We start from the raw sequence: 12899 nt of genomic DNA, 5'->3' as shown, positions 1-12899 counted from the left end.
ACTAAATAGGAAGAGGAGCTGGTAGAATTAAGGATGAGGAGAAAGTGATGTGGTGTAAAAAATTATAGAGCCTGGCACACACACATTTTATCTTATGCTCTAACACTTAATAATTTCATATTTAAACTGTTAGTAGTTTCAAAATAAGGCAAGCACAGAGAAACAGGCCATGATGGCAGAAGCAAGGGAACTAACCCATCTGATAGAGCTAAAGATGATATACATGGCAAAGAACAGACTGGGGAGAGGGGCTACTTAAATGAAATCAAATTTTAAAAATCCAAAACAAAACTATGCTTTTCAAATTATTTGGTATCGGGGGAACTATCTGTACTATTCACAAGACTTACTCAGAACTGCTAATTTAGGAAATCAGTGTAACACAGTATTACCTTCTCCCTTTGGATACTGACTGAGGGTTAATTGTTGAAATGTATTGATTCACAGCTGAGTAATGCACATTTCCCCCTATTTAATATGCAATTCCTAGAAACTGGGTCTTAAGCAAGGTATTATCTACTACATAGTTACCAATAAATCTGCTTATTAGTTATACTTCCCTCCAAAAGTTGAAATTTCTGGTAAGTACTCACTGAAGAAATATTCCTTTACAATACCCCATTTCACTTAAGGATAATACGTGATTTAGCTAAGGTTTCAGTGTGTCCGTGAAATATACATCATCAAACAACAAAATATTCATATAGAGAACTAGTGCTTACCTAGTGAATCAAGAATCCTTTCATACTCTACTGTTTCGAAAAGAGCACTTTAATTTTACCTATGCATCTGACCCATTGCTCAGTGTGTTTTAAATATTCTAAATACAAATCTACTGACCATAACCACTTTTAGAAAGTGTCATACTATATGCAAAAAAGTTAATAGCTTTCAAAATCTGCATGTAAACAGATAAGAGCTTACTGAAAGACGAAATAATACAGCTTTTCAGTAAAAATGGAAACAGAATTCCTCAACAGGTGGGTTACTAAAAAGTTAGGATTAAGCAAAACTGAGACCCTGTATTACCAAGAATGAACTGCCTTAAGAAAACAGGGTTAACCTCTATATTAGTTATTAGTTAATACATGTGAGGGCATCTGCATTTTTGAGAGAAAGAAAAATTGGATATAACTCTAAGGTGCCATCACTCTCAGTTGCCTGTTAAAATCCTAAGGGAAGAAACAAATCCTAAAGCTATTCCCTGTGTTTGATGATGGAGAGATGAGTAGAGTCAAGGGTGGCAAAAACAGGTATCACCCCCAAGCCGCTTGAGACCAGATTTATCAAATACCACAGCACCCAAACAGAAAAGCATGGGTTCCAGTCCCAGGGGTGCAACCTTTTATCTCTTCTTTTTTGGACACTGTCCCTTTATGAGGCCTCAACTAAATCATAGAGGCTCTCTAAGGTAAGAGAGATAATACCATGCAGTTTAAAAGCAAATAAAAGACTGGCCTCAAAAGTGAGGTCTCAAATTTTAGTCCTGTCTCTCATATAAGCCCTGTAATATGGCCAGATATTAGCTTCCATATCGTTAAAAGTGTGAAAACAAAGTACCAAAAAAATCAGAACACAGACACAGATATGTTTCATGTGTTTAGGTTGTGTTGGTGGCTGCTTTCCAGGCACTGTAAAATTATATCATAGACACTAACATTTGAGGCTAGAAAGTAATTGGTGATTAATATCACATCATTTACCTTTACAAGGAAGTAAGGGATAATGTACTTTAAAAATTCTGGTCATAAGAAATATTATTCATCACTTTTGACAATTCCAGTAACAGAAGAAATAGAGTTACATACACTTGGAGAGACAGATATTAACAATGTTCACTATTTTCCATACCAAGCACCACAAGTGGCAGGATATGAAGTTTTGGTAGGCCTCAACTATTAAATCTCCATCTCTCTCCCTTTCCCTCCAGTTCTTTGCTCATATACTTATTTCTACTGGTTGGCCAAAAAGGGCTGCAACAAGTCAAAGACTTAGTAAACAACTGTTTAACACAGCATTTTAAAAATCTGACTTTTCTCTGGAGCTCCTGTTGTCATTAGTGGCCACTCCAGTGGTATGGAATAACCCTAGAAAACCTGTGACCCATAGTTTCTTAAGAGATAATTTTAGAGCTTTCCTGGTGGTGCAGTGGTTGAGAATCTGCCTGCCAATGCAGGGGACATGGGTTCAAGCCCTGGTCTGGGAAGATCCCACATGCCGCGGAGCAACTAGGCCCGTGAGCCACAACTACTGAGCCTGTGCGTCTGGAGCTTGTGCTCCGCAAGAAGAGAGGCCGTGATAGTGAGAGGCCCGTGCACCGCGATGAAGAGCGGCCCCCGCTTGCCGCAACTAGAGAAAGCCCTCGCGCAGAAACGAAGACCCAACACAGCCAAAAATAAATAAATAAATAAATTTTTTAAAAATAAAGGAATTCCAAAAAAAAAAAAAAAAAAAGAGATAATTTTACTCTGAGTCTCCCAGAAGGTCCCAGAAGATTCAGTGGGCTGCAGCGTTTAGTATCAGTCTAACCCAACCCCAGGGGGTTTACCCCACAGAGAGAACTGCTCAAAAGGACTAGAATCAACTTAGTCTTTCCCTACAAACCCTAAAACCAAGAATTTGACTGGTAAAATCTAGACATTGCTAACAGGAGCAGACAGCCCAGCTCCAAGGAAACCTCAAGCCAGTTATTCATTTTCCTGAATCTATGGAATTTGAATGGAAATCTACAATTCACCACATTTAGGCCCAAGTTTGGTCACTAAACATAAAAAGTAAATGAGAAGGAACAAAAGAAATAAAAAACATATAATATTCTTGAGGGAGGATATTAATAATAATGCAATTTTACCTGACAAGGGCTAAAATCAGTTCAAGTTATGTAGGAAGGATTATCTGCCTGTAAATATGACTATTTGTGAAATGGTAAAAATCTCTAAAGAAACCACAGTATCATCTCAGTTTGTTAACAAGTAATTCTAAGTAATTGCATTTCTTGGCTAAGTTATCTGTAGTTCTCAAATAAAAACATTTGCTAATCCAAATTACTTTGACTTAGTTTTGTTTCTTTTAATCTTTCTGATGCAAACATATTCTTATGAATTTGTCTTGTCAATAACTTATGAACCTCATATCTTGCTTTATTCTAATATGATATTTTTATATCAGCCTCCAAATCATATCAAACTTCTGGCATTCAAACCCTATTTAAATGCTGTATGAACCAGAGGTCAGTGGAACACTCTAAGGCCCAACTATCTAACAACAATGTGTAGAATCTGATTCTGGAAGTAAACTGAGTCAGTTATCACCTCACAACTGGAAAGACCTCTAGCACTGCGGCCTTCAAATTGGTAAATACCTGAAAAATCTTGTGTTTAAATATGTTATTCTACAGTAAATCCAAACTGTTCTCAGAGACTAGAAGCACTTACATTCCAGGCCCACAATAAGGGCTGGCACAGAACTTGTAAATCGATTCTTATTCACAACTTTCCAAGCTAGTTCTAGGAACAGACTTTAACTTCACTTTCTCCACCTGAAAAATGGATATCAATAATATCTATTCTACTGATCTCTCAAGATGGTTTCAATGATCAAATGAAGACTTGTGAGCTTTGTAAACATTAATAAAATATATAAATGTTAATTTCTACAATAAGATTTTAGAATACAAAAAGCTGAACTAAACTGAATACGTACTTCCCCATTATTGAGTCATAATCCATTCTCTGGGAAAACTCTGGGAAAACTTCAGTCATGCGAATGTATTTATACTAGACTGAAATTTGTAAAGTAAGTATGCATGAGAGAACATAACACCATCATCAGTCTATTTTACCCATCTGAAACCACGGTAAAAGAAAAACTAATGAAAACCACTACTGTAGTCCTAATTTTCCCATCTTAAAATTCCTCCTGTTGAGAATTCCTTTGCAGGGTGGGTGGGGGGAAGGGGGGGGGATCAAGGTGGGGAAGGAAGGCAACTATACGTGAAATGTTTCCTGTCACGAAGTCTGGAATAATGACTGATGTCAAGTTCTGTTTCATGCTGTACAAGTAGCTACTGATCTTACCTTTGGTCTCTAGAGTCACTGGATCAGAATACTCTCCAGCCACAGCCTTGTTACAAGCCCGCACTCTGAAATTCATATACTTTGAATCAAACTTTAGGCCTGAAAAAATGAAAAATGGCTTTCAGATATGAAAAGTAAAGGAATCTACTCCAAAAGTATGAGTATGAACCTTCAAACAGACATTTTTCCCTCCCTGGAACTATCTTTTCACTCAGGAAGGGTACAAATTTATGTTAAAAGGGTGATAATGCCTGAAATAAGAGAAATCATGATTTGTCTATTATTTTCTTCAAAATAAATTATACAGTTTGTCACTGGGCTTTTTAAACCTAGCAATAAAAAGATACTCTCAAGCCTCATTATAAGTAAGGTTTCATTCATGGAGAGACACTACAGTTTAAAATAACATATTCAATTTCTGGAAAGTAGACACTATAGAATTTTTATATTTATGACACATTGTTTCATATGTGAAAAATGAATTTAAAGAGAAAGTGAAGCATAAGGATTAATAGCAAAACTTTGAAGTCAGTCAGGTCTAGATTAAAATCTCAATCCAAAAATTACTAGCTATGGGACCTTCAACAACTTGACGGAGCCACAGTTTTGTATCTGTTAAAATAGAAAAGAGAAAACCAACCTCTTCACCGTAAAGACTAAATGAGATGTATTGTACTGATTAAATGAGATGTACTGTGTAATACACTTCAGCCCAGCTCCTGACAAATGTAAGTGCTCAGTAATGGTAACGTTACTAATGTTACTGCTCACATAAAACAAATACTGAACAACTCAGGCAACATTTGGCCATTTCAAATACCCAAAGTCCCCTATACATGGAGATATGTTTTTAAAGACTATCAAAAGGCCAACACACAAATTTCTAATACCAAGTCATAGCTTAACTTTAAGTATTATCGTGAAGCTTATCAAAAAAGGGTAAAGGCAAGTCTTTACAGTATCACTGAAATGCGGGGTAGTGTATACATCTAGAAAATTGACAGCTTTTTTTATTGTTAGAAAACCAAGGTAAAAATTAAATGTCACTCTGAAATACAGTTTCCAGAACATCCCTTCATGTTTGTTTTAAATACACTGTTTTACCAGATTGCAAATATCCAGAAGTAATTAAAATGAAGGTTTTCTTGATATTTTAAGAGAAATTCATTTCCATGATAAATATACAAAAAGTCAGCTTGGCTAAAGAAACTTAATAACTTCATCTTTCAATGTAATTCAAAATATTTTTCACAATTACATCTATCTTCCAAGAATGAGATTCATGAAATGCAGTCATCTTACCTGATAGTGTATATTCAGTACCCTTAATATTATCAATTATCTCCCAGCATCGCTCATCCTTTACACGTGGAAGTCCATCAAAATTAGTTTTCCTATATTCCAGTATAAAATGATCAATCTTATTATCTTCTTCTGGCATTCTCCAAGCTACTGTTACAGAATTGTCAGCCACCAAACACTCTACTGGATCTATCTCTGGAGCTTTGGGGACTGAAGGAAAAAAAAAAAAGCTCATTTCTCACTATAGTACTAATCCAGTATTTACGTTTGTCGTTCAAATTACGCTTTTCATGTCGCTTTTAAACTGTTCAATTGAATCAGGCTAAGAGAAGGGATACCTTATAAATGCAAAATAACCATTTTTCATAGCTCTGTTTTAAAATTCATATTTCAAAGTTTTTCATAGACTTATTCAAAGTATATTAAAACCCTAGTTAGCAAAAAGCAATTCAAACATGCTAAGAATAAAGAATCAAGAATGATTTGTTACTGCTCATCACGTTTTTAATCTGCTATTTCAAACAGCTGGAGAATATAAATTAAATCACTATTGACAAAATAAAATAACTTGCTTTGAATCCAAAGATTAAAATAATTCAAGGTATTTTCAATGTATTTAAAAAACCTAGTTTATAAAATAACTGTAATTTCTCAACACTGAACAAAAATGAACTCCGCAATCCCACAAAATATTTAAGAATTTTTAAATGTTTCTCCAAAGAGTTCTATGATTCATTAAAACAAACTGAGGTAAATGAATCACAATTAACATGAATGAACATTAATCAATTTCTTTTCCATGAAAGAGGTTTTCCATAGCTCCTCAACATTAACAGATGTTCCATTTAAATAGCAGGCTAACTGGAGAATGTGGTCCTCCAGTGATACAGATGTGTCTGAAATGTGTGAAACTGCAAGTACTGTATTTAAACCTTTTGTTGCTAAAGAAAGTTTTAAAAGATTTACTCCAAGTATGTAAGGTTGGTTCAACATTCTAAACTAGTTAATGTAAACTATCACATCAGTAGAAGAAAAATCAGATGATCAGAAGAAAAATTACATGATCATATCAATAGATGGAGAAAAAAATATTTTACAAAATCCAACATTCACTCATGACAAAAGCTCTCAGTAAACTAGGGAACTTTACTTGATAAAGAACATCTACAAAAAAACCTACAGTTAACATTAATGTTGAGAAAGTAGATACTTTTCTCCTAAGGCAATGACATCCCCTCTCTCCACTCCTACTCAACACTGTACCGGAAGTTCTAGCTAAATGCTATAAGACAAGAAAAAGAAGTAAAACATATACAAATCAGGAAGGAAGAAATAAAACTGTCTTTGTTTACTGATGACATGATTGTCTATGTAGAAAATCTCAAAGAATCAACAGAAAAACTCCTGGAACTAACAAGCTTATAGCAAGGCTGCAGGATACAAGGGATGAACAGGCAGAGTACAAGGGAATTTTAGGGCAGTGAAACTATTCTGTATGATACGGTAGTGGTGGATACATGACATGATACATTCATCGAAAGCCGTAGAACTGTATAACACAGAGTGAACCCTAATGTAAACTGTGGACTTTAGCTAATAATAATTTATCAATTACTACAAAAGTACTACACTAATGCAAGACATTAATAACTGCGGAAACTGTATGTGGGGGAGGAGGGGAAGTATATGGTAACTCTCTGTATTACCTGTTCAATTTTCCATAAACCTAAACTTGTTCTAAAAAACAAAGTATTAATTTTGTAAAAAACTATAACAATAACAACAAAGGAATTCTATACATGAAAATTCAAAGCAATGTGAGACCTAACAAATAACAAAGTAAACCAAATATCTTAGATACAATAATCAAGACCAAGATGAAAGGAATTTGATATACATTTTAAATCTTCAAGCCTAACTAGTAAGAAAGGGAGGAAAGGAGAGAGGTGGGACAATTGATCTCCATTAGCTATAGTCTTCAAAGTTGAACTACTGCATGTGTGTAATTGTACAATAAATACTTGGAATCTGATATATCTTATCAGTAAGACAACAGACAAAGAAATATTTATCATTTCTCATTATGATTAATTTCCTTCATCTGTCTGTAGGGGTTTTGTCCCTATAATACATTACAGATGTTAGTCTCTTGTTACCGGAACATAAGCAATACAGACTACTATTCATTGTTATGGGAAGAGATAGAGGCATTCATAAATTTAATATGCTGTGCAGTGCCTACATGTGAGGAAATGTTAACGGCCTATGGCATGTAGTAATTTTATAGTTTTGCTGAGTTAAAACCTGTACTGAATGTCTCAAGAGGCTTGTATACAGGGAGAATCACTTAATTTGTAAGTGGGTCCAGCTAACTCCCCACTATCTATCTCCCAAATTCAGCTACCATTCCAGTAAGAATGTACTGGCAAGAAGATTCTTCTTTCTTGTGAATAATGACCCCAGGAGAAAGCAAACTTGGGAGGGAAAAAGAAAATTTAGATAATTTAAGAGTGGTATGTCAAATATTCTATAATAACCTATATGGGAAAAGAATCTGAAAAAATGGATATATGCATATGGATAACTGAATCACTTTGCTTTACACCTGAAACTAACACAACATTGTAAATCAACCATACCCCAATATAAAATAAAAATTAAATTTAAAAAAAAGAGTGGTAGGTCAAATTAAGAGTGACTTGGATCTGATATGTAGGAAGTTCACCCAATATTCTAAACAGAAGTAAGAGAAGAGTTTCAACAAATGTGGAATAAAAGTTCAGAGGAAGATGAATGTTCGTAAACTTGTAATATAAAAATATTAGGAAAGGCAGAACTCTCTTTAGAAATGAGAATGGAAAGCAATTCACAGCAACTTCCATAAAGCAACAGTTAAATTGTGTGGACATTGGTGTAAGAATTCTGCTAATGTTTTTCTCTGCATGTGAATGTAAAAGGACAATTGACATCAACACTGCCACAAACATGTTTCTCTTCTTGGCTGCAAAGGCTCAGAAAGGATATAAACTCTAAGTTTCAATGTATAAATAATGGCTTAGAGCAGAAGAAAATGACTGTAATTATTATCATCCATCATCATCACTTACAATTTTCAGACTCAGATAAGTCCAAAACTCATTACTATACATAATTCAGTATAGAGTTGATTTTTGCAGTGTTTACAGAAGGAATTATTAAGGGATGAAGGTATTCATTTTTAAGTTAATCTGATTGGATCTTACAGGAAATTTTTATGCTATAGCAGAATACAAAAAATTAGTAATATGAATTCACCTTTCATAAATTTTAACAACCTATTATACCTTCCTTCAGGATGAAACTCCTCCACAAAAGGATTTCTTGCTTTTCATTATACCTCATTCCTTCAGACTGTCTTAACAGTTTGCAAAAGAGGAAATCCTAACTGTGCATGCAATCTACTTGACTGTACGGCAGACATGGCCGTGGTTTGTTAAGCCATCACTGAAAATCCAAGAGAAGGAAAGTAATGGTGAGAGGACTACTTTTGTAGTAGTTTTTTTTTTTTAAATCAAACTACTACTACTCATGTGTATATTCACAATCTACCACTCCTGACTCTCCTTCTGAATTGAGTAGTAGTGTGAAAGAAAATATAATGGTTAGGAATTCTGAAAGGCCAATTTACAGGTAGGTATCCACTGACAAGGATGTATACTTCCTTCCTCTACAACTATGATTCCTTCTCTCATCTTTTCCTTCTCTAAACTCCTCTAGAACTTCTGATCTATACCACACAAGTTAATACTTCACTTGTACTACCATTACTAGTTCCATTATAGTTTCATGACTACTAACTTTGTCTTTCCAATCATATTCTAAAGTCCTGGACCAAATCTTCAGAGAAGAAAAGAATGGTTTCATATGATCAACATTCTCTACTCAAAAACAGCTAACCTCCAAAAACCATAAGCCTGTAAGTAAAACACTTCGCTTTCAAGAGATTTCCTGATCCCCCAAATCACCAAGTCCAAATTGTTTTAGCTATCAACGTAACCACATTACTTGATGTTATTAAAAAGAGAATAATGACCGAAAGGTCCTTACCTGGCTCTTTCACACCTGTGGACAATAACTTGGGACTCAATTTCAAATGGTTCTGACTGCTGGAATACCCTCATACTAATACTCTACTAAACCAATGCTAACACATTATTACTGGAAGTAAAATTCCATCTGAACCAGCAACCACCACAATAATGGTAATAATAACCGTTAACATTCACTGCGTGTTAACTATGTGCCAGGTACTATTTCAAGTGCTTTAGAGTTCTCAATTCATTTAATCCTTATAAAAACCCCAGAAGGATAACATCACATTTTAAAGATGAAGAAAATGAGGGAGAGTTAAATAACTTGTTAAGGCTACACAGCAAGTAAGTGGTAGCCAGGATGCAAATCTAGAAGTCTGGCCCCACGACTCACTGTGAACCACCATGGCATATTGCTTCTCTCTGCCAAACTAGCAACAAAAGGTATCCCTTTCTGGGATTCTTAAAATGGAATCTTTACTATCAGTAAAATAATTCTCTAAAAATAAAGACTAGCAAATTCAGTTATTCCTTAGCTGAATGAAGAAAAAAAAATCACACTATACTTCCTTAATATTTACATTCTAATGTTCATTACAGAAAAATCTTGAAGGAAAAAAAAGGTTTTATAAATAACTTTATATGTAATATATGTACTAACTTACCTGGCAAAAACTTCAAAGTTTGCAGTATCTGTCTTTCCTGAGAAAAATCCACCATTAAATGAGTCATGTTGTCACTGACCTTTGGTTTCAAAGAAAGGCGAAAAGCTGAAGCCATTGTCACTCTACAGAAAACACAAACATAAACATTCTTTTAAAAATAAAAGAATGGGAAGTATCGTATCCTATTTAACTTATAAAACGAACAGATAGAACTTACTTTGCTCTAGTGATTTCAGAAGCTATTAACAAACGTAACAAAACTAAATAGAAATTTGCTTTTAGATCTTTTGAAAATTAACTTAATAAAAAACTGTAAAATATTTTTAAATTTAAAGACATTTAAGATAACCTTTAAAGAACTTTCCTCCAGCCAGTTTTATAAAATTGCATAAAATTACAAATAACTCAAGAGACAAATATCCAAGATAAATCATCTTTAACAGACCCAACAGTCATCTGAACCTCTGTACACTCAATCTGATTTCCTGATGCCAGCCTCACTCCTTTTCATATGCCAAATAATGAACTGTAAATATACCCTGATTCAAACATTCTGCCTAGTTGTCACAGCTATTCCATGTGTCCTTAAATAAAAGTAGAGGTACACTGACCAAATACTGCATAGCTTGGTAGCTGCTATAGGCCATGGATGAGAAAGGAGAGAAGTAAAATTACAGTTTTGAATACCATGCTAGTAGGTATCACTCTGATGTATCAACATCAGCTGAATGGAAGGAGACAAGAAGAAACAGCCCTGTGAAACCATATGCCATGGAAATAACAGAAACTCAATAAATATATTTTAGATGAATGTGGTATACAAAACAAAAAAAGAAAGAAGCCATACCAGACATCATTTTACCCAAAGCAGGGGGAAACTGTCTGTCAATTAAAACTAGAGATGAAAAGAAATTCTCATATTCTATTCATTTGTTATTTTATCTCAAATTTCAATTTTTCATATTACAGTAGATTTCCACATGTATCACAAAGTAACTCTCCTTATTATCTTTGGTCAAAGAATGACACAAAAATGCTATTCATGAATGTTGTCCTCCTAGTACAGAATTTGGCAGAGGAAGTAAATAGAGCTGCAGAAACAAAGGGAATACCAGGCCTAGTCATTCAGATCTACCAAACTACCCTAAAGATCAATGGTATGAAAGGTATCAAACATGTTGCTGTATTCAGTTACTTGGGGATGAAAAATGTCACACTGTTGCTGTATTCAGTCATTTTCTTTCATCTTAAAACTAGGAAAGTAGTCACTTTAGTAGTAACAAAGAGTGAACAACAGCTGATCAATTTATCAAGACGAAAATGCTATGAAAAAACGCTCATCATCGCTAATAATTAGAGAAATGCAAATCAAAACTACAATGAGGCACCACCTCACACTGGTCAGAATAGCCATCATTAAAAGTCTACAAATAACAAGTGCTGGAGAGGGTGTGGAGAAAAGGGAACCCTTCTACACTGCTGGTGTGAATGTAAATTGGTGCAGCCACTATGGAGAACAGTATAGAGGTTCCTCAAAAAACTAAAAATAGAGTTGCCATATGATTCAGCAATTTTGCTCCTGGGCATGTATCTGGACAAAACTATAATTCAAAAAGATACATGCACCTCTATGTTCATGGCAGCACTATTCACAATAGCCAAGTCTTGGAAACAACCTAAATGTCCATTGACAAATGAAAGGATAAAGACGATATGGTACATATATGCAATGGAATACTACTCAGACATAAAAAAAGAACGAAATAATGCCATTTGCAGCAACATGGATGGAACTAGAGACTATCATACTAAGCGAAGTAAGTCAGAGAGAAAAAAATACCATATGATATCACTTATATGTGGAATCTAAAATATGACACAAATGAACTTACCTACAAAACAGAAATAGACACACAGAGAGAACAGACTGTGGTTGTCAAGGGGGAGAAGGGGTTGTGGAGGGATGGAGTGGGAATTCGGGGTTAGCAGATACAAACTATTATATATATCAATAGAATGGATAAACAACAAGGTCCTACTGTATAGCACAGGAACTACCTTCAATATCCTGTGATAAACCATAATGGAAAAGAATATAAAAAAAGAATATATATATGTATAAATGAATCACTTTGCTGTACAGCAGAAATTAACACAACATTGTAAATCAACAACACTTTAATTAAAAAAAAAAAAAAGGAAGTGCTATACTAAAAAACAATTTATGGAGAAGGGAACTCACACTTAACTGAATGCCAAGTATAACGCTGAGCATTTCACACATTATTACTTTAAGCTCTTGGTTCTCAATAATAAAATTTCAGATTACATTAATACGAAGTTAGGAACAAAGGCTAAATCTTACATATGTTGTTCTTGACAGTCCCAACTATCTTTTGATTTAAAGACTTCTTAAAGAGCTATATTCAGATAGGTACTTGGTAAATGCCCACTAAATCAATGAACAGGTTTGAACTTACTTGGTTGCTTCGAAACCTGATGATTTAAAAGTTTGTTGAGAACAGCTGAGAAAAATATCTGAAAGTATTTTAAGGAATTTAAACCTGAAACTTTATCTGTAAAACTTGATTTAACCATTATGGCCTCTCCTGTGATAAACCATAATGGAAAATAATATTTAAAAATGTATACATCTATGTATACCTGAATTACTTTGCTGTACAGCAGAAATTAACACAACATTGTAAATCAACTATACTTCAACTAAAAAAAACCCAACAAATAAAAGCATAGTATGTACACTCTTCAAGATAAATCTGGCGGAA

At 34.3% G+C, this 12899-nt stretch overlaps 1 protein-coding gene across 4 annotated transcripts in view; it reads right to left on the bottom strand.

The window, feature by feature from the left end:
* FSD1L (fibronectin type III and SPRY domain containing 1 like) overlaps positions 1-12899 on the bottom strand; it is a 67069-nt gene that overhangs the window by 19575 nt on the left and 34595 nt on the right. For all 4 annotated transcript variants that reach the window (XM_036856256.1, XM_036856260.1, XM_036856257.1 and 1 more), the window contains exons 6-8: positions 10114-10235; positions 5379-5588; positions 4077-4175 (exon numbers count right to left, since the gene is read on the bottom strand). In XM_036856256.1, coding sequence (XP_036712151.1) covers positions 4077-4175; positions 5379-5588; positions 10114-10235 — 431 coding nt within the window. The remainder of the gene's footprint in view (positions 1-4076; positions 4176-5378; positions 5589-10113; positions 10236-12899) is intronic.

Source organism: Balaenoptera musculus, chromosome 6, assembly GCF_009873245.2.
Source record: "Balaenoptera musculus isolate JJ_BM4_2016_0621 chromosome 6, mBalMus1.pri.v3, whole genome shotgun sequence".
NCBI classification, from domain to species: domain Eukaryota; kingdom Metazoa; phylum Chordata; class Mammalia; order Artiodactyla; family Balaenopteridae; genus Balaenoptera; species Balaenoptera musculus.
This window is presented reverse-complemented; position numbering and strand designations above follow the sequence as displayed.